Source organism: Condylura cristata, unplaced genomic scaffold (assembly GCF_000260355.1).
Source record: "Condylura cristata isolate star-nosed mole 26May11 unplaced genomic scaffold, ConCri1.0 scaffold00012, whole genome shotgun sequence".
Lineage (NCBI taxonomy): Eukaryota > Metazoa > Chordata > Mammalia > Eulipotyphla > Talpidae > Condylura > Condylura cristata.
In genome coordinates, this window is record NW_004567113.1 from 42,729,884 (window position 1) to 42,753,858 (window position 23,975).

Genomic DNA, 23,975 nt, shown 5'->3' on the forward strand with positions numbered 1-23,975 from the left:
TATCAGGAATATAATGGAACAGGCGAGAAAATAATGATAATGATGAACAGCTATATACCAGAGACATTTTGTTGGGGTGGAGTGGGGAATGGGATCAAAAACAGTCGGCGGGGAGGGAAATGCACTGGACTGTGGTGATGGCACTTGGTGATTTGGTGATGGGCAGTCCACGGGGATGACAACTGAGATGGAAAAATGCACAAAATGATGTAAAAATTAACTATTATATTATTTTAAAAATAACAATGACATTTAAAAAGTGCATGTAATGCCATGTCCAATGAAGAAGTCAAAAATAAACAAAATTTTAAAAAAAGTTCCATGAGTTAAATTGTTTCCATAACATTATCACTGTCTTTCATAACACACACATTTTTGTTTTTTTCAATTAGATGACTTAGCAATTGGATTTCAATTTTCAGTTAAAATACTTGGCAGCCTTTCATTTAATAAATATGCAGGTGAGTTTAAAAGTCAAACAGCAGAAAGTCCGTATACAGTAGACCCTTTGAAATGTGTTGTCAGGAGGCAGCCAGTTTCTGATCTCTCTGGAATGCATATACCAAATGTCTGCTTCTTTCATGAGCCTGACACATAGAGGAGAAAAAAAATCCTTCCTGACCTGCCTTTAACAGCAAGACACAGAGAAAAGAAAGATTAGAGACCTGGATCCCCCCTCAGCCACCACTGAGATAGCAGTTTCACTGACACAACCCAGCAGCAGCAATTACAAAACAGGCTGAGCTATACCTGATCTCACAACTCCAATCTCATAAAACAGGAAATGTTAATTTTCCTCCAACACCATAGTCTAGGAAGATATTCATTTTTAATCACATTCGTTTTTGCTCCTGATTATAAATTCACAAAAAGCAGCACAGGATAGGTTATTATGATGATATTAGCTACTATAAAAGTGCACAGTAGCCAACTCTTTCACAAATACATGTAAAAATCCTTCAAACACATGGCTTAATAAAATTCTACTGTTGACTTTCTTTTCAGATACTCAATCACTTAACAGTGATGTGGAATTAAAATATAGTTTACTTGTATATGTGGACTATAAAGAAATAAAAGGAGGAACAGATAAAACTAAACCAAAACAAACTTAGCCACCAGAGAGGGAAGCTGGGTATGGGGAGCAAAGTGGGGTAAGGTCCAATAGAGATATGATGAAAGACGATGTGTGCTTTGGTGGTAGGTAAGGTGTGGTAACATATCTGAAGAGGAAGGCTCCTATACATCTGAATCATAGACAGCGTTGTAATCCAATATTACCACAATAAAAAAAACTGATAAAACAAAAAGAAGCTAACCTCTTAAAAGAAAGTAAAATATAACTTTCTCATGTTTTCAAAGCAATGATATGGATTCCCAAGAACACAGAGTTATTTCTTAGGCCTATATTTTCCAGTCAATTATTTTGCAATATATTTCATCCAAAAAATAATTTCAAATAAGCAAGACTGAGTTTTTTTAATGGCTAGTTGTTTTGTCTCTTCAATATGCCTAGTTAACCAATTACTATGTTTAATGGGAAATCCACTGACTTTAGATACTAAATAGTACCCAGCTCAGTTGAGAAAGTATGTGTTTTATTTATATTCCATGCAATAAATTTTATCCCTGAATAATGCAGCATATTTTCTATTTAATGCAAGACTTTGAAAATAAAGCACTCTTCATACATAATAGAAACATATTAAATATTTACAAAGAATAACAAATACTTATTTGTGGATTAGTTAGCATAATCGGCATTACCTTTAGTTTTTGTGATAAGCTTAGGAATAATTTATCACTGAGGTTTCACAATTTTTAAACTACTAATAATCACAGAAAGTGTATTCCCTCATGACTGTGGGATAAAGTGATCTTCAAAACATTGTTGTTTGACCTTTAGAAACTTTCATCATTGGATTTTTATGTGACAAATGTTTGATTTCATCTTTCACAGCTTCTTTTCACTTGACTATGCCTGCAAAAAATTACAACTCTCAGAACTCCAAGATTTGAATTGTAGCAAACTAGAAACTGATGAATTTCCCTGGAGAACCTGTTCCTGAACTCTTATACTGAGTTTCACACACAGTAAATGGAAACTATTGAAAGTTCAGCATTATCTTCTCTGTGAAGTGCCATTTATTTCACTTGTGACAGTGGCATTTAGTTTACGGTTGCCCAGCTCTGATCAACTCAGTCAACAATTATAAAATTATAAAGCCAACAATCAATAATTTAAGAATTACCAGTGTTTACTAAGTTCTTGCCATGTCATATGCATTGCCTGGATAAAACTCATTTTTTTTTTCTTTAGACAAAGGTTTTGTTTGTTTGTTTGTTTGTTTTTAAAGGTTGTATTTATTTATTAATATTGAAATGTGGTGCAGCCAGAGGTGCAGGGGTAGCAAGAGATTTCACCAGAAATAAAGTGGGGAGCAGACAGGCAGATAGAGGAAATACACTGCTGAGGGGAGCAGCCGGTGAGACAGGGTCTGCTGTGCCATGTGGATCACCTCCTGGGCAGGATCAAACTCGTACTGAAGAGGCCACAGCTTGGCTTAGCTTCACAGTGCAGATCTCCAACCCACTGTGCCACCAGGGAGGGGCCAAAACTCATTTTCAACCAGAGTTAATTTTTGTGTCAGACATTGTTATTAACTTATTATACATATGAAGAAATGGCGCAAGAGAGACATAATTTGTGAAAAGGGCATTCAGTGTGTTAAGTATGAGCCCAGGCATCCTGGATCAGACACATCACTTTACTCTTAACCTCACAGAGAGCCTAGCATTTTGCACATGGCATTATAATAATTAGCATGCAATGGCTGGAATTGCCATTAGACTCAGGGTGCTTCCAGTTCAAAGAACACAGCTGTGAATCTCACCCAAATTCCAGGAGCAGTCTTCATTTACAAGGGGGGAAAAATGAGTAAGCTATACAATAAACTTTGAGTCTACAAAGCAATGCCATTAGAGAAGAAACTCTCTTCTTCCCTGTTTGCCACATTTAAAGATGAATTTCTACCACAGATTCCATCTTTGTCCAACACTTCTTAGTGCTAAAACTCCTAAATAACTTATGTTTCTAAATTATGCATGCCGAAGAGTCCCACTCAGGTTAATATGTGTGATTTACAGATTCAAATTCATCTTTGTATCCCCAAATAGTTTCAACTTTTGTTAACAAATACCCCCATCTACAAAAGTTGTGATATGAAAGTTGTGTGGCCCAGATCAGGTGCTGGGGAAAGTTTCCCTAGCCTTGTGGATATAGACAGACAAACAATTTAAAATGAGGTGATTAGTAAGAACAATGACCGAACCTAATAACACAAATGTGATAATTCACATGGCTTAACATTCTAAAGTAAAAGGGACAAACAGACATATATAGATTATGCTAAAAAATCATATAGGGGTCTAAGAGTCAAGGACAATGGAGTGAATCTCATATAACAAGGAACAGCTAACTCCATATGACAAAGCCTTAAGTCTAGGTGTTTGTCCTGCTTTGAAATAGTCTTCAGGTACAGATTATTTCTGGAGACGTCCCTAAATCTAGGTAATGTACACTTTTTACATAAGGGCAACAGTTTCTCCCAAAGCACTCAGGGCCTGAGTGGCCATCATAAGGAACATTTAAAAAATAGTTCTGGGCATCATGGGGAAAGCCTGACTGAACTATCTGGGGAGACCAACCTTACACCCACCCACCTGTTGATTGCAGTCTCTGGAACTGTGTGACAGGGCTCAAAGCCCTATTGTACCTCCTGCTAGCTCTGCAGCTTTCAGATTTACCAAACTCAACTCAAATTTCAAGCTCCTGTGCTTTGTTTTCCTCATCTGTAAGATGTGACAATAATAACACCTGCCCCCTAAGATTGCTGTGAATACTTAATAGAACAACTGATAAATCATCTGCACAGAGATGACATAATACTTGAAGTTTAAATGCTATCATAGAAACATTAAAATCAGTTCAAGTAAATTTTATTTTGCTGACACAAGGAAGTAGAAAAATGGCATTTTTTAAACGAACAAAAACTAAAGCCAAAAGCAAGTATTTTAATCCTCAATAATGCTTTTGGGTTTTCATATTTTTAGTGAAATATTTACTCATACAAATACCTTCTGATGATGGATGCAGACTGAGGATCTGAGGCTAAACTGAATGTGAGGATAGCTTTTCAGTGCATAATTACTGTTCACAGTGCTCCACTGGTATGTAGTGTCTTTTATCGAGCCAACTCTGCTGTTTGTTTGTTTGTTTGTTTTTGCTTTATTTTAATAGAGACAAGAGGCAAGGCTTTATTTTATTTGTTTTAAGAGATAGTAGATCATACAGAGGTTTAGTGGGTGGAAATATAAAGTCTCCTATCTGAAATTCTAATATTGCAAAATAAAGAAGAAAATGGCAACATTAAATTGTATTTTTCAAATTAATTCCATTAATGACCAGACTTACCTAGTTAAATAAAGGTTCTATGTGAACCAATACTCTATATAAGATCCAGAAAGTTATACCTGCTACCTTTGTGATTTTTGTAGGTGACGTTTTTTGCAAGTCAGTATGCTACAATAAAAAAATAATCCACATGGCCCTCCCTGGTGGCGCAGCGGGTTAAAGCACAACACTAAGAAGCTGAAGCCACTTCCGCATGAGTTCGATCCCCGCCTGCCCCGGAGGTGACCACATGGCGTGGCAGACCTCTCCTGACCCGCCCGCTGCTCCCCTCAGCAGTGTTCTTCGTCAGTCAGCCTGTTCTGCTCCCCACTCTGTCTCTGGTGGATCCTCTCACCCTCCACATCTCTGGCCTGTACCCCAGTTCTGTATGAATAAATAAATAAATCTTAAAAAAAAATAATAATCCACATAATATATATGCTTTTATTTTGCATGCCACTGGTTCTCTGACCTTTCTCAGTTGAAGTAGTAGCAGGAAACAAAAATAAAAGTACTGACTTTCTGTAGAAGGCACTTTGCCACTAGACATTCATAGTGGAATTATAACAGTTGCAAAACTCCTCTGCCTGTTGCTTCTTTTAAGCCGAGAATTACTATTAGATGAAAGAACTTCAGCAATAAACATCAGGCACCAGTGTTTCCTTCTCCTGTGAACCTAACCATGCTGATCCAAGTCTAGAAATGCCTTTGAAGTCAAAGCGACCTTCATGTGACTGATCAATCCTTGGGTGGTAAAGAGCAAAATAAACTGGCCCTAGTACTTTAATATTCTGCCAAGGAGTACATTCAACTCAGTACTCACAAAAAGGTTTCCTCTGTTACAAATTGAGTGATTTTGTACTTGGGTGCCACTTGGTTCAATTAACTGAGAGGGACCTATTGATCCCAGAACATGATTATTTAAACCTGCCTACATATTTCCATTAAGCCCAACCAAAGATGAAAGAGTAGCAATGATAATTTCACATATTCCCTCAGTCTGAAGTCATGTAGTGGATTTTGGGTCATATGCAGTGGAAAACAGCATGTGATTCTCTGTAACACTGGAGATCCATATTGATTATAAATATGATTGTATCAAGTGTCACATTGTAATATTTTCACATTATCACAATCTTGGAAATTTGGAATTAAAATGGTATTAAAATCCACAGTGGGAGTCAAACATCTCATTTATGCATAAAAAAATGGCAGCACCTGAAGTCTCTAAAGATTCATTCATTAGGTTTGGCTATGCAGTGGTAGAGAAACATTTGCCAATAAGACTGCTAATTCAGTCCAGTGTGCTTTTAACCACACACTTTGGAAATGATCTCCGTCAAATCTTTTCTTTTTATCTGACATGATTAAGTATTTCATTCTTAAATTGTAAAGATGTGGGAAAATGTATTATGAAGTCCAGCAATGTGAACATATATTATTTCCCATGGTGTTCCAAGAGACTGTTAAAAGAGGAAATCCAGGCATTTTATAAAGTAGTTACTTTTTCCTTTATTTGGTCACATAAAAATATTCAGTACCATAGAATTAAACAGTGTATAGACTTATAATTTATCAGAGCATAAATAAAGACAAAAATCCCTGTAATAAATAGGGTACCAACTTTGGTTGATTGTCACAAAGAAAGAAGAGGTTAAAATTTCAACTACAAATTTAATCAATAAGATAAAGAAAAATCAATACAAATACTAGAGAACAATAGTTTCAAAATTATTATGGCACATGGTGACTGCAAAGAAAAGTCCATCTATTTTAAGTCTTCACTATCTTATCTACGTTAGTAGCAATCATTTATAACAGCATTTAGGTTTAAGTAAAAAAAATATATATACATATGTATATATATATATATATACATACATACATATATATATATACATATATATATATATATATAAAACTTATTGGTACAATTAAAAGGTTATAGGTTAGAACACAACTATTTCCCGAGTGAGTCTCTTCTTGTAAGAACCACCATGATTCACATTGTATCACTAAGCAGAGCAGCCTGAAGGAGGATAAAATGACTTTCCAACTGCCTTCAAACTGATTTCACAGATCTTATTCTCATTATTTCCAGACATTGGTATCATCCTAATTTAAATGGCTCAATTACATTAAATATTACATTTAATTGGAAAGACTTTGCAGTAGTCACTCTATTTTAAAATTGCCTCATTTGTGAATAAAAATCTTAAATAAAGATATGAAATGGCTTGAGACAGTTTACCTCTTTACATTCTAGGTAACAAACTAAAGTGCAAATATTTATCATTTAATTTTACTTCCTTCCACTTGTACAAGCATACACACATGTGCATACACTCACACCCATACAAAACTTAACTTTACACAGTATTTTCAATTGAACAAATAGCTGTAATGCAAAGAGGTACTTCTTGCATGCAACTGATACTTACTAAAAATAAAATAAGCCCTCCCCTGCATACATAAATGCATAGGACCACAAATTTAAAAGGCCAGTTTCCTACTGATATAATGGCCATACATTCCTTGAACACTTAAGTGGTTTACCCTAAATTCAACCAGAAATAGTGTAATATGTCTGTGAGATATACTGTGATTACTTTCTGCTTTAATACCATAATAGATTGTGTTTCAACATGTGTCAGAATGGCTTAACCTTTATTTAATCTCATGTCTACTAGTTTTTACTTTCCCTGATTGGCAATAGTTTTTCTTCTAGGTACCATATTAAATAGCATCAGCAGTTTTTTTTTTGTTTTGTTTTGTTTTGTTTTGTTTTGCTTTGTTTTGTTTTGTTTTCCAAATTCAGTCCTGAGGTATACATTTCCATTTTCTTTGTTGATCTAGCACAGGCTCAGGTGATTTCTACATAATGCGTCCAATTAGATCGAGCAAGGCAAATAAAATCACATCTATACTAACCTCCATTTGATTAATAAACAGTAACAGGATACAAATCTCCACTCTTTGCTGGAGTCCATCAAGTGCAAACTGAAGAAAAAGGATTTCCAGTTCTTCTTTTCATACTGAGTATGAGGATATATGATTCTGCTTCTCCACAGTCATTGATAAGGTTGCAAAACCTTTCTCACATCCCTCCTTTATTCCATACTGAACGCTTCATTTTTTTTTTCACTTGTTAGAAAAGTATAGTCTGATTCCTTTTGGCAGAGACTGTATTTTAAAGACGTTTGCTTTTCCTTCAAAATCTGAGCTTCATTTGAATCAACTAGTGTTCCTGCCCCTTGGGAATCGATTTCTTTTTACACAAGATAAATCCAGGTCTATTTGGATCCAACACATGGAGTTGGAACATTACATGTATTTCACTTACGAGCATATATATTCATATTACACGATTCCTCAATGTGGCCAGGGGGGTTCGTGGTCTGCACTGTATCCACCTATAAAAAATACAAAAATATATGTCTGCTTTACAGGGATGTGAGTAGGGTTTTGCTAACCTAGTTCCAAAGCTTGGATGTACATCTTGGCCAATAGTATGCTTTCCTTCTTTAAGATGTATTTACAATGGTCATAACCTCTTTCAGAAGTCATGGAGACATAATAGTTCTCATTACAATTAATAATACTGGGGCATCTAAATCAATACAGCTGGCTTATGGTTAAGGAGGCTATCTGTGACAAGAGATATCTGCATGGTAAAAGAAACATTGACTTAATTGTGTTTCAGGTTTTGAGCTTTTCAAAGCTATGAAATATTGCTAGGAATATATATATATATGGAATTGGAGCAAGGGAGAGTTTGTTGGGTTTGTGTATAATACAAACTCAAATAAGAATGAAATGATCATTTCTGTTGTCCATGCTTTCATAACATATACACTTGTAAAATCTCAGATAACTGAATTTCATAATAATATTTACAACCTTCAAAGTAGCTCTCTTAAAAGCAATACTCAGATAGCTTTCTGACTCTGGGAAACTGATCAATTTGCATGCTATAAAAAAAATGTCCTGCCGCCCTCTGGTCGGCATGTGAAAAGGTAGTGTTTTCCAACACTGTAGCTCTTATACAAATAAGAGGGAGATAGTATTCCTTCAAATTTTTTTTGGTACTATGTCAGTTTTAAATAATGTTAAGTATCGTTATGAAATTGAGTTCTGACCAATAAGCTAATTTCTGTTTTCTGCACCCACAGCTACACAAAGTATTGTTTTCCAGTTTGATGGTACAATTGAAGTAAGTTTAAATATTATTAAAGAAGGTAATAAATCACTTCCATAAAAAAAAAAACATACTACAGTTCACTACAAAAGGACTTATGATTAGAATCAGAAGTTAAAATATTCTACATAGCAACACATAAACAGAAGAGAATCAAAGGTGAATGGTTCTTTCCTCTGAAGAAAGAACTCATTTTTAAATGGTGTCAGCATGTCTACTTCTAAAATTATTTATATTCAAGAGCAAAAAAATTAAAAATTGCTCTGATTTCAGATGATTATTAGTTCTAAACTTAAAAAAGAAATTATTTTTTCTTTCTCTAGCAGTTCTAAATGTTAACTTGCTAAGTCTAAGTCATTACACATACAGCATATATTTACCACGCCCTTTATGATCAATGAATCCTCATAATTTAAATTAGATCAGAAGCTTCTATTACATAATCTTGTTATATATGATATACTTCCAGGACATTTGTTAGATATTTACTATTTTCATGAATTTATTCATTTAACATTATTTGCAAAGCTGCAATGTACTACATTAAGGCAAACATCATGCCCATTCTCCTTATAGCATCATTCTCAATGATAGCACAACACAGTTGAGCTTCAATGAAAATTGGTTCAATGAATGAGTGCATATTTGGAAATAGCTAATTAAGGATATTGTATTTCTTGTCACATAATATCACTTTTATCTAATTTTAATATATTAAAATCATGAGTTTATATTTGACTTTCTATTGTTTATCATATAGTATTAGATTAAGGAATATAACTTTTCATACTACATTAAGTGATCTTTATTTTACAAGCATATTATTCTTACCTATTTTCCCTCTACTTTTCCCCTTAAATTTAGCCTGTCTATATAAAATTGCATTAGCTCTTTTTTAATCCTTTCTATGTAATAAACATTCTCTACTTTTCCCTAAAGAAAAGATAAAATTGTAAAATATTCTATGAGGTTTTTAAAGAATGAATAAGCAGTAGAATAATTTAAAGATACATAGCATAGCCATTGTAAAAATGCTTCATTTTCTGTTTTCAAGATTTAATATACTTTTAACTTAAAAGCAACTTAATATACTTTTAACTTAAAAGAATACAAAACAATATCAAAGAAATATGTCATTTGAGTAATAAGACACCACACTGTCAAACAGCATAATAAAATCTCTAATTAAAATGTTATTGAGGAACAGAACTCTCTCATTCATTTATGTGGTTTCAAATGCTGATGGATTGAACATAGGCATCTATGCACTGATATTTACTTGTTACTAATGCCAAGAAAAATGGAATATTTCCTTATCATTAAGCATGAACATTTAAAACAGAAAGATGACTATCTAAAATCATTTACTGAGTTCATGGAGAAACACTTAAGAATCAGCATTCTGAAAACTGTTATTGGTGAGGTTTAGGATAGAAATGGGTGTAACTAGGATGTGTTTGTCTTGATTTGAATCAACTAATTCAAATGGCCCTGGAAGCAATTTTCAGATCACTGCCACTGAGGAGATAAGTGCTAGTAAATCAGACCAAACCAATCTTTCAGTCAGGTCCAATTCAGTTGAAGACATAGCCTTTGTCTTAGCCTTTCAACCTGTCTCTTCAATTTGTTCCGTCACCCAGGCAACAAGTCTGTTTGTCTGCCTGTCTGCCTGTCTGCCTGTCTGCCTGTCTCTCCTTCTCCCTCTTCCTCTCTCTCTTTCTCTCTCACTCTGTGCGCGCGCGCGCGCACACACACACACACACACAAACACACACACGGAAGTAAAACCAAGTTTCCCTGGAGTGGAATAATTTCTACCAGGTCATTTCTGCATTCTTCTCAGTATCCATTTTCTAGCCAAAGAAACTGAAAAATTAATTAACAAATATTAATAAAAGTTTACTTTTTAAAGGTATATTTTCTATTTCCAGACCAAACTAGCTGACAAATGACTAGCAGGGCTAGGAGAAGGAAATTAAATTATGTAGAGAACAGAAGTAAGGCAAAGCAAAATCACTCAGAATACTAACATTTAGGAATACACATTCTTTTGACAATTCTTAGAAAACTTCAAAACCATAAACAAGACTATAAATGTATGACTATAAATGTGTATGTATATACATGTGTGTATATATATATATGTATATGTATGTATGTATATATATAGAGAGAGAGAATATATTTATATATATAGAGAGAGAGAGAAAGAGAGGAATGCACATATATTTTTCTGCTTATTTGTATTAGGCATGCTTCATAACAAATCATGCACCTATGTAATTGGTGTAGATTAACTACAAGTATCTGTTGAATATGTTTGCATATAATTGGCAATATGTAAAATAATCCTATGAATATTCATTAATTCCCTTGACTGGTGCTCAAGTCTACAGAAAAGGAATCACATAAAGAGCAGAAAATATATATATTCCATGACATACAAACCAAATTGATATCGTTTTCTAAAATCTATGGAGAACAAAGTGAAACTGATATTTTTATAGCATAAATACAACATAGCAGTTATAGAGGCCATAGTTACCTAACACTGAAAATATACATTTAAAAAGTACTGAAAAATAATTTAAAATGTAAAGTGAGACATAGTTTATATATGAGCTTCAATGAGTAGAAACTTAAGATGGACAATTATGCATGAAATTTTGGCCTTTTGATCTATATAAATGATGTAGCAAGATGCATAAGTTATAATAATTATTAGTTACTGTAATAACTGTGAAAAGTTTATTGCAAGATTGCACATAACTATCCAATTTAAACTTACAAAGTCCTTGTGAAGTAGAAGTTATAATTTTACTCATTTTACATGTGAAGAATTAAAGCTCAGCTTAATCTTCTTATATAAAATTATACTGATAAGTGCTAGAATCAGGGCCCTAAAACTAGACCTTCAGCTCCTAATCAAACATTTTTTCCCTCTACATTTCATTTTCTCATAATTATTTTTTAATCTAACTTGAATCTTAAAAATAAAAAAAGCTAAGTTATAATTGCAAATGTCTCCATTTGTGATGTTTTAAGGAATAATAAGCAAATTTATGCATTTCTTAAACTATTATAAATGAATGTTAAGAAGTTCAGTCTAAAAGTCTATGTATTTATCATCTGCAGGAATCTATCTTAATTATTTAAATTCATGAGTACATAAGAAGCAACTTCATCATACCTGAAAGTTGTCTAAATTGCCAAAATGTATTACATGAGCAAAGAAGACAAATTCTACCTAGTCAAAGAAGGCAAAATTTATACCTATTTACATGTGTGAGATTATATACATGTACCTACTCAGAAACAAGTACATACACAAACACGCACACAAAGGCCATCCATAAGCTTTGTTGAAACTACACTTTAAAAAAGATAAGAAGACATTTTAGTTGTGAGTCAACCACTACACTGGCCTTGGAAAGGAAAGGTGATGGATAATATTATGTCAATTCCTAGTTACGAGTATTTTGCCCTGACCTTACAGTATGAATGACTTGAGCCTGAGCAAAAGAATGCCTTCAGCTAGAAAGCCAAGTAATCAATATTTATTAACTGTGAGAATCATGGAATCTCAGTGATAGAAAAATGCCAAAGGTTACAGAGTCCAATCACACAAGAGGCATGGCAAAGGCATGAAAAGAAACATAAAGCAACATGAGGTACAGTTTGGATTTGAAGAGATGCTGGTTTATCATCTGAAGTAATTTACAATTATCTACATACAAAGGGGTTAGTAAAGTAGGGAGAAAAAGAAGAGTCAAGTAAACAAAACAAGAAGCATTCATCAAAGGGTGAGAACAGAGGATGATGGAGTGAGAGGAGGAGGGTATATTGACTAAGAGAACTTAAAGCTGGGTCTTAAAAGTTGGGTAAGCCTGGGCCTCCCTGATGATCTATGAGTTAAGTCTCAGTGATATCATTGCTAGGGCCTGAGGCCTGAGTTCAATTCCCAGCCAGGGAGCCCACCCACATGGCACAGCCGACCTTTCCTGACTTATCTGCTGCTCCCCCTCAGCATTATATTTCAGTAGATTCCTCTGTTTTGCTCCCTACTCTGTCTCTGCTGAATCTTCTCAACCCCTGCATATCTGGCCTATACCCCAGTTCTGTATGCATAATTAACAAAAATAGATCTTTAAAAAAAGAAAACAAATATTTGTTAAAATTAATGTAATTAACTATTTGAGGATTCCTGCCATAGAACAGTCTTAGAGGCTAAATTAGTATATATTAGACCATTAGTGTATATTAGCAGTAAGCTGTTGAGAGAAAATAGGGGCTAGATATTAATGAGAAGGTGATGTGATTAGCAAACTCAGCTATTCTTAAATGCCACTTGAAATTGAAATCATGTGCCTGAAAAATTGAGAGTTACTTGGGAACGTGGTTTGTTGTTTTTTGTTTGTTTGTTTTTTAAGATTTATTTATGCATACAGAGCTGGGGTACAGGCCAGAGGTGGAAGGACAGTGAAAGGATTCATCAGAGACAGAGTGGGGAACAGAACAGGCTGACTGATGGAGTGCACTGTTAAGGGGAGCAGCAGGCAGGTCAAGAGAGGTCTGCTGCACCATGTGGGTCACCTCCAGGGCAGGTATTGAACTCATGCTGAAGTGGCTTTAGTTTCTTGGTGCTGTGCTTTAACTTGCTGCACCACCAGGGAGGGCCCGATGAGTGTTTCTTTTAAATAAATATTTTAAAGAAAGATTCTTTCTAAACCAGGAGAGGAGAGAGATCAAATAGGCTGCTATTCACTATACAAGCAAAAACATTTGAATGGATCCCAGTCTTACAGTTTCAATTATATTTGGCCAAAGTCAAATATTAATGCATTCCCGTTTTTAAAGGTCATAATAAAAGTGTAAAATGTTGCAAACTTATGATATCATGATTATACTCTTCAGACCATAATATTGGCCACCTTTGAAAACAAAAGCAATACTGGTTACTATTCATGTGCCAAAGCAATAAGCAGCTGAGAGAAAACAGGGACTAGATATTAATGAGAAGGTGATGTGATTAGCAAACTCAGCTATTTTAAATGCCACTTGAAATTGAAATCATGTCCCTGAAAAATTGAGTTACTTGGGAAACCGTGTCCTCCCATGGAAGAGAGTAGCAAGAAGTCAAAGACATTTTTAGGAGATGGATAAATTCAGTAAGACTTTGACCCACTATCAATGAAATGAGTAAATGCCAAAGGAATTGAGTCTTGAAAAAGTAAACATGAGATAAGGCAAAATCACCACAACTACCAACTAGTTTTCTGCTTATGAAAGAAATATTAAATGTGTAAGAGTTGTTTCAACAACTGTGTGATCCCATTTCATTGTTAATATATTGATGTATTTCCAAGCTGATATAATTATCTTTAATATGATTTGTAGTTGACCAGCTTCAAACACGTAGGCTTCTGGATCCTTACAAATTTGTAGAATATTTTCACAAATACATTTATAAGTACTAAGCAACACTGACTTGAGGATTGCTATGAGCATATTTAAATATTGATTTTTGGTATACAAAAAGGCATTATAATAACTAATATAAAAATTTCATTTTGGAGATAAATTATCTGATTCTACTAAGGCTCAGGTATGAAATTTAGGTAAGAAATATAAGCTAGACATCCATTGTATTGCTAGCATACCAAATAATAATGTCAGTTGGTTCATAAAAAAAAAAGTAATGTAAAAAATACAGTAAAATATGTCAAATATTAAAACAAGATTACTTATAGTAAAAAATGCTTCTATATGAAATACATTATTTTGAAAAGTTCAAAAAAATATAAGATATGAAAAAAATTACTTTGAGACAAACTGTTTCTTTAAATTTTTTATTTTCTTTGATAGCTATGTCCTTCAAATACTTTATTCTTTAAGAACTTAAGTGAATGTTTATTGAAAATAAAATTGAAAAATAAGAGAGAGCAAAAAAGATTAAACCAAAATTTTGGTGAAGTTCATTTCATGTTTTGGGGTGGCCCAATCAACATAACAACAACAAAAAAAAAAGGTATCTTACAAAAATAAATACTATAAATCTTATACTTTGAAATATGTCACAAATTATAAAGTGCTTAATCAAACAGCAATATGGAGTTTCTTCGAAGACAAAATAAAGATTATTTGCTCTCGTTTGTTCTTTTGTCTTATAAGAGCAGTGTGATGTATTAGTTTAATTAAAGTCTACCAAATTATTTTAAGGATTTTATGTGGTGCAAATAATTGGCTTTCTGTTCTCTGTTCACTTTTTGTTAATGGAAGCAGAATTTTTTTTTATGATATTTAGTATAATATACTAGAAAACTACAGAGAGGAAAGGCAGATGAAGTGCATAATGAAGTGACCTTTGTCATCTTGGACATGAGATAAAATTAAGCTTGCACAAATGCAATGAAAATAAGTCAGTGTTTCCAAAGAATTTAGAGGATAGATAATATTATGTTTGAGAACAAAACTACACCAAGAATTCTACTGTATATAAAATGGCAATCTTATTAATATGAAAATCTGGTAGGCCCTAACATGAAGTAAAATATATAAATGGATCTTTATAAAAATGGTTAATAGAAATCATAATGAATCACTTTTCTATGGGACAGAATTTGGATATAATACAGGTACGTATACTATCTGTTAACTGCTGAGACAAATTAAGCATATTGTGAACAGAAAATGAATGCAGTATAATAAATTAAAATTGTTCGTAAAAATAACAAGACTAACACAACCATTCTTGGAAAAGTAAGTTAGGAAAAATTATGATTAAAATGTATATTCATTTCTTAGACATTTCTAATGGTAGTAAAACAAAAACTGCAAATAACCTGTAAATGTGAAATTGGCTTGGTAACTATTTTATGGTCTCTGAAAGACAAGAACTACCCAAAATATACAGTAAAATCATAGTATAGTATAACTCCTAAAGTACTTTGTAGACTATACATGAGACTTAAGTGATTACTTGCATTGCTTCTTTTGTTAAAAATAAAGTGATTGCTATTTATTTACTGCTATCCTAAAGAAATGCAATTTTATATATTATAGACTTCCTGGAAATGTTTAGTTAATTCATCCTCTGAAATACATAATTAATTTCTTGGCCTTATAACAAGAGTGGGGAGCTGGACAGACTGACTGACGAAGTACACTGCTGAGGGGAGCAGCAGGGTCAGGAGAGGTCTGCTGCGTCATGTGGATCACCTCCAGGACAGGGAGTGAACTCATGCTGAAGCAGCTTTAGCTTCTTAGTGTTGTGCTTTAACTCACTGACCACCAGGGAGGGCCCCATAACTAACATTTTACTGGCTGTTTATGAGAGCTTTGATGAAGTTGCATGTCCTCAAGAAAGTAAATATTGTCATTAACTCAGTTTAAAAAAGAAAGGAGTCGGGTACTGAGCATTTGACTTGCTCTAAACCACAGTTTCTACAAAATGGCAGCCTTGAAATTTTAAGCCTTGGAAGTTTCCCCCCAGTATTTGTGCTCTTAACTAGATCACACACTCTTATGACTCCAATCGATGATAAAATTATTCTTCAAAGGAGGTTTTGTCAAACGTGCTATTTATTTTCAAATCTGCTCAATCACATTTTCAAACTAAAAAGGAAGTATTCAGATTTTATTTTTGAGTTATAATTGATATGTATCATTATAGTTTCAGCTGGAACAATATGATGATTTGCTATTTATAGCCAGTGTAAAACAATCACCAACAAAAATGTAGTTAACATCTCTCATCATACATAGTTAACAAATTTTTCTGGTGATAAGAACTTCTAATGTCTACTTTCTGAACAACTTACAAATATGTGGTGCATATCATTAACTCTCACCCACATACACATGCAGACTCACAGCAAAATAATAATTACATTATTACATTTCTGAAGAACATCCAAAATTCACATAATGATATATAATAAGGTGGTGTTAATCCTATAGGATCTCATCGGTTCTATGTTCTTGTGAAACCCCATGACCTTGGAGTGTACCAAAGTGATAATTAAACCAAGAAAACGATAATCTTCTCAAACGAAACAGAATTTTTAAAGAAAGTTCTCTTATTGGCTATCTCTGAAGAAATACTTCCAGAAAGGTGTGCTTTCTCAAAGAGTGTGCATGCATATTTTGAACAGATATACTTGATTTGCTCCATTTGTTTTAAGCCAAAGAATGAAAGGGAATCTTTGACAAAACTGTCATCTTTAAAACACAGTGATATTTCATTTTCCCCTTCTGCACTATTTAGATTGCCTGGAACTGAAATGCTTTCAGCGGCTCTTGTGTCCAATTTTTCAAAGCTGTCACTTCCTAGAAAATCTGCTTAAGCAAAATACTTATGTTGTTAGAAAACAGAGCAAACATACAGTAGAAAACACATTATATTGTTCTTAGCAGGTCAGAGTATAATTCAAGAATGGGAACTTGGAAAAGATGAGTATGATTGATTGGTTGAAATCAATCAATTGGTGTGTAGTTTCTGAAGATATAATTTTATTTAGCTCCATAGAGTTTTCCTCACCATAATCATAAAATCAAAATAGTATTTTTCAATGCATTCACTAAAGATCATTAAACTGGAAAAGAACAAGTCCAAATGAAAATGGGACAATGAAAGATGAGCAGAATTATTCTTCCTCAGTTCGTTTCTATAGCTATGATGATGTACTTGTCAGCATTCTATGTCCCAGGAGGTTACCAAAAAATCTCCACGCTTTAAACTTGAAGACCTCTGGTTTCTCCGATTTGTGAGCATCATAACACATCTCCTATAGTGCCAAAGTGAGTTAAATCACAACAGAAACAAAATGTAAAAGAATGATTGCAAGAAATGTTGCAAGAGACACTAGAACTTCAGTTATTTACTAGAAACTTCCAAAATATGAAAAGGAATATGTTTTGGAAAGAGGCATACTGACTTGACATTTTTTTCAATATTCTCAATACAGAGTATACCTTCTGAACATCACACACACATACACACATTTTAATTTGTATTGTATATGCATACATAGTTATGTATATGGTAATGTAATATATGCATTTATGACATGTGGAAATGGTTTCTTTTCTGTATGCATGATTGCACAATTCTGACTTAAACTAAGTTTATACAGTAACTATTACCTAAGGCTTACAATCCCTACCATTACTTTAAAAAGCTAGTCATGTCTCAGCAAAATCCAAGAGTGCTTATGGTGTACAATCTGAAACCCAATTCTCTCTCGACACTTTAACACTAGATCTGTCACCCTTTAGCACCACAAAATCAATACCCTGGAATGTCATGGTTCTCTGATGGCCCACAAAGTCAAGGCATGATCAATTTCAGCTTCCTTAATAGATAGAAATAGACTTAGACAAATAAAAATTATTTCATTCAGGTTAAGTTCAATAAAACAAAAGAATAAAGGTAGAGGGAGACAAAACTGTTAGAATTCAGTTCAATAAATTTACACTTAAATCTAGATCCACTTTTAAATCCAATTAAATTGCATACTCAGCCAAAGGCATGTATTAGAAATCAAGAGTAACATGGTATAGAGTGATACAGATGAAGCTTGGAAGCTACTCCAACCCTCAGATTCAGGAACACTATTAATTGTGTGTGTGTGTGTGTCTATGTGTTTGTGTGTGTGCATGGGTTTCCTTTGTTGCATTTAAGCAGTAGGAAAAGGATTGTGTCTGCTTCCTTCCTTGTGTATCCTTATAAAATTGAATAAATTTTGGCTTCTCTTCTTGGTGAAAGCAGGAATCTTGTCTCTCTTGTCATAAGCTGTGGTTCTGGAATGTAGAACAGTCCATGACACAGAGTAAGACCTTAATAATAAATGTTTGATGAGTGTGTATAAATCAATGCATGTATTAAATATAATCTGACACATAAAGTCTAAGAGGATTTCTGTAGTGTCTAGTTCATAGCAAACATCTAATAAACACCTACTGATTTGAGTTACTAGAGAATGCCTCCTAGTTTACTAGTTAATTTCTAGCAGTCTGTGGAACCGAAATGATAGATTTGAAGAGTTTGTGGTCTTTTTTTTGCCCTATAAGAAATACTTTTTATATCAGTGGTTTTACTCTCCTCCAAAATTTCTATATATATTAACACAAAGATTAATTAGCTAGTAAAGCTGAAAAAAATCTGAAAGTCAAGAGACATTGAAAGTAGTTTGGGTTTACTAACTTGTAAATTTGGTTCACCTGGCCACTGGAATCTTGTCTCTAAATGGGAAAGGAGAGATACACTTAAACAATATGATTCTCTTGTATCCTTTTGGAAATATGTAGGCATTTATGCCCTCTTGGGTAGGAGTAATAATATAGATTCAGAAGAAATCAATAAAAGTTGTTCTATATGTCAGAGAAATTATATTAAAAGAGTTAAAGGAAATTAGAATCATTCCATTGAACAAAGAAAATGCTAAAAACTGCATAAGCAAAGCACACTCACGTGGAGGGGCTTATAGGAATACAGGCTGCGTCCTGATTTACTACTTCCAGCTCCACTCAAGCAAAGAGTATATTACCACTCACTTCCTTGTCTTCCTCTGCCATCAAGACAAAAAGAAAATCACTCACACGCCCATCCAGTTCTCCTATTAGAATCCTTGTGATGAAATTGTGGTCAGGAAGATAAAGAAGAAAGAACATGAGGCAGCAGAGACTAGAAAGAAAATGAGATCAAGGGAAGTTTCTCCTTTTCTGTTGTGTCCCTTTGCCTTACCCTTTCTAGAAATGGGGACAGAATGGCTAGAGGTGCAGCAGCCAACTTGGGAATATGAGGGTGAAAAGGAGAAACTAAGGAGCATGGAGGGAAGTAATACTGTGATGCCTCAGTGACACCATCTTGAATCTTGTTATCAGGAAAAATAAACCCTTCATTTAATCATGGTTCATCAGCTGCTTGTGGCTCAATATTCTTTAATAATACATGCTAAGGATAAAAACAGAGAATTAACCAAAAAATGATAGAATAAAAAGCTTTGGTCTTCTAAGTTCCTGGACACCATTCTTAGACACCTAGCACAGGGCTGTAGGTGTCTTTGGCCTGATCACCTACTATGTTACACACAGTTACTTATTTACACCTCACAGAAAGGAAGCAGTTTTAATAATAAAAAGCTCTAGACTAGTAATCAGAAGACAGATAAGAATTCTGAGTCTGACATATAATAACTCACTTAACTTTAAGTAAGAGTTTCTTCAATATAAAAAGAAATCATATTTATTGGATTAGGTTAGAACTCATACTATATGTCACTAAACACACACAAAGCACTGAAAAGATAACTTCTAGAGTTAGAAGAAAGAAATGGATGCACAGAGGTGGAGAGAAGGAATGAATGAGTGTGGGAGTTGAGGTGGCAAGAGAGAGGTGTGAGAGAGAGTGAACATATACATTTAGCATTAAACTCCCAATTCATTTCTGAAGACTAGGCTCCATGTATTTCCCATGATATCATAATATATCTTGAAGTAAATATTCTTATTGACAGTGAAGTAGTATTAACTACATTATTTTTTTCTAGCAGTGAAACATGTTACTAGTTGGTATCATCTATGAAAGTGTCTAAAAAAAGGTTACACCTAACTCCCTTCTGTTTTGACAATTTTATGTTAAATCTATGATTTTATGATAAAGTTTTCTTAAACAAAATATAATTTAAAACAGAAAATATTCTCATATTTATGATTATAAATGGCCATAATCACTAAAGATAATATGTAGTTAGTTAAAATCCTGAATTTATGAAATATTTCCATGAAATTTTAAATATGAATGCAGTCTTGAAAAATAAAATCAAATGGAAACCACATTTATGTATATAATTTTCCACTTTTTCTCTCCTTATTCACCCTGAATAAGAAAATGCAGATTTTAGAAGCCAGGAAAATAAAACTGACTTTTTACTCCTGATATTTAATAATGTTAGGATCCTCTAAGTACATCCTGGTAAACAGGTCCTTCATTCAGAATATGGGTTTTGTGAAGGTGGACATAGCCAAATTGCTTTTTGTTAAGTCCCAGAATGCAAGGGTATAGGTATATTGTCTTGTTTGTTGTTGTTATTGTTGTTGCTGTTGTTGTTGTTGACAATGAAAAACCCCTAGGTTTCATTATAATTCAAATTTTAAAATATTCATTTTTCAGGTACAAGACTGTACAGATATGGTCAGTATTTTGTAACTGTAAATACAAAATTATGAATCATGCCAAATAAAAGTACTGATTAAGGTAGAGAAAGAAAGAGAGGTATTTCCATCTGGATACAATAAAAAGCTCAAATGACACATATGTTCTGTGTAAGATATTCAAGGTAACTTATTTTTTTCAATAAAATATTAACTTTCAATGGAAAAACGATTTATGACATAACCTTCCCCGAACTGAGAGGGTCCATATTTAGTCTGTTTATACTTTAAATTGTCACAGCTCAGATCTAAGCCATATGCTCACTTGTGGTATTCAGTGGCAAAAATATAGTGATATAAAGTAAGCCAATAAGTCTATAGCTTATATAGTTTCTTTAATAATAAATATTGAAGCTTATTCTGATTGTTTTCAAAAGACAAACAAAACACACACTACTCTTCCTTCCCCCTCAAAATTTGTTTCATCCTATAACTTAAGCAATAACCAATCGAATCCTGGGGTAATTATTTAACAGACCTTTGTTCAATTCTTCAGAGAAAAATGGGCATTTCATTCCTACTTTTTTTAATAAGAATTTTTGCAGACTGCTAGTTTATAATCACCTGAAGCACAAATTATGCCCTTAATTATAAATTCTATGCTAGAAGATTATCTTGTATGCTGTAGATACTCAATTAGTATTCATGGGGTGAATTAACTTATACACACACACATACACATATGTGTATGTATATATATATATACATACACATATGTATATGTGTGTATATAAAAATTCATTCACCCATGAATACTGAGTGTTTATATACACTCACACATATATACATATATATATGTGTGTGTGTATACATATACACGCATATATGTGTGTATACATACATATACATACATACATAGTGTTATATATATACAGTGTTATATATATATACAGTGTTTTATATATATATACAGTGTTTATATATATATATACAGCTTGCTATTCCCACCTGAGTTTCATGTTTCTCTTTCCACTTACTTTACTCCAAATAGTTTCCATAACAAACACACTGGGTAAAGAGTAAGACAATACTGTTTCTTCTTGTTAAGAAGCAGGAAGTCATAAACCAATTTCAAGCCACAACCCCATAACTAAGGAATTCTGCCAAAATACATGAAAACAATAATGATTTATTTCTTGAAAGAAAAGAAAACCTCATGGATTATTTCAAGCCAGGACAACTGGAATTTGGTGTTATCTGTGGGATCTACTTTTAGAACAGATATTGCTTGTTTGAAAACAGAGCGTGAAATGATGTTAATCTGTAAGGGGAGGAAGCTGTTCATGGCCTTCTAATCAGACCATGGTGTACTTGAATCATCCGCCCTTTCATTTTCAACTCAGAATACCCGCCAAGTCTGCTTCAGCAGCCATCATGAGTACACCCCTCTTAATAAATTCAATGGGTGTTTTGCAAGTACAAAGCCTATGGGATTGGGCACTTCAAACAAAATTTCAGCAGTATAATCAAGACTATAGCTGAAAATGCCAATTAATGCTACAAAGCACAAATAAGCAGTAGTTTTAGAAAAAATTCTTTGTGGACTAAAAATATCACCTATATAGTATATCCCTGACAGTCTAGATTGGTTCACATGAATATTAACATTCAAAATTTCCTAAATAAATTACTGTTGAAAGTGAAACCTGGCAATAAGTAACCTCTTCGCTTAAGAGAATTATGTAAGATAAACGTGATGTGGAAAAAGGCCATTGTGTACTTAAGTGATCTTATTTGGCTGTTGTTTAAATTTAAAAACATACACACACATAATAGATTTTAATGGATTAAAATCCTCCAAGTGGGACAGACAACATATAAGAAGACCCTCATCATAAAGTGTATTTTAAGCCAAAAACATCTCAAAGTTTAAAATGAAGGAATAATAAGCACAATTAAAGGGAAAGCACGCAAAAGGAGAAATTTTGAGTGGGGCCTTGTGAAGGCAAGTTATAAAGCCAAATGGAGGTTTACTAGACAAATATATGCATTCCAGGGAAGCAGTGAAAAAGTCATGAAAGAACATCCTGCAGATAGGAACGAGAGAGCTGATTTGCAGGAAACCATGCGAAGTAACAGCTGTGCAGTTTCTCCACACCTGATCAGGCCAGAGAAAAAGGGGGCTGCCGGTGGACAAGTCAGGGGTTTCCTTAGTCAGATGTGGTTCTGCCCTGGAATCTGAGTGCGGGAAGCCCTGGTCCCTACTGCCTGTACTCTGTAAGTGGCTTCTCAAAAAATATATGAAAACCAGAATTCACTACTGGATGAGACACAATTACACTTCTATTTGTGGAAAACAAATCAAAAGAGATAGATCTGCCAATCATTGTCACAAAAGTTTAATTTGACCTTGACCTATGTTACTCATCAGACTTCAAGTAAATAACATGTGGTGGTGGAATGAGTATCATTGTTAATTGGTGTTAGGTTTATTTTGTTCTCAAACAAAATGTACATTTTAAAATATGCCTGAAACTAAACTTGATTTACTCCCAATTCTCAATTTAAGAAATTTAATGTAAAATGATGGTTTACTTCAAATTGTACTCATAGAAAAGATCACCTTATGGCCCATATTTGTTGTGGTATTAAAACATAAGTTCCTCTAAGAGAAGTTTGTAGTTGATTTAAAAAAAAAAATGGAAACAAGCAGAACACTAGCAATGGAGTAATTGGAGAAAATGGAACATCTAATACCTATACCCACCATCACCTGCTTAAAAAAATGCATGGACAATGAAAATAGTCTTAGTAAAGAACTTTCCTCTTGAAAAACTGCTCTGAAAACTTCAGGCACAATATTTATTGAGGCCACTTTCCTGCTTTAGTTTGACTGAATTGCAGGAGTTATTCTCTGATTCAGGCTGACTGATATCTACTGCTCATATCTCCTTTGGAAATAGAGCTTCCTGGGGATGTTGAAAAGGAACCAAATGTTTCACAGATGAGAATGTTCACCTGACCTTCTTTGGTGACAAAATTTTATCTACTTTAAAAAGTTCTGGCATTTATTGTAATAAGCAATAAAAGTTAAAGATATAAGCAGACTACTTGTAATAAACATAAATATAGTCAAAGTATATTCAGTTGCAGAATTAAATTCAGAGATAG

At 33.6% G+C, this 23,975-nt stretch overlaps 1 protein-coding gene across 6 annotated transcripts in view; it reads right to left on the reverse strand.

Moving 5' to 3' along the window:
- PCDH7 (protocadherin 7) overlaps nt 1-23,975 on the reverse strand; it is a 393,839-nt gene that overhangs the window by 325,186 nt on the left and 44,678 nt on the right. The window contains exon 2 of one of the 6 annotated variants that reach the window (XM_012724108.1): nt 6,389-7,866. The exons of the other annotated variants lie outside the window; for them this stretch is intronic. Coding sequence (XP_012579562.1) covers nt 7,789-7,866 — 78 coding nt within the window. The 3' untranslated portion in view covers nt 6,389-7,788. Of the gene's footprint in view, nt 1-6,388; nt 7,867-23,975 lie in introns of those variants that run through there. 6 annotated transcript variants of the gene reach the window in all.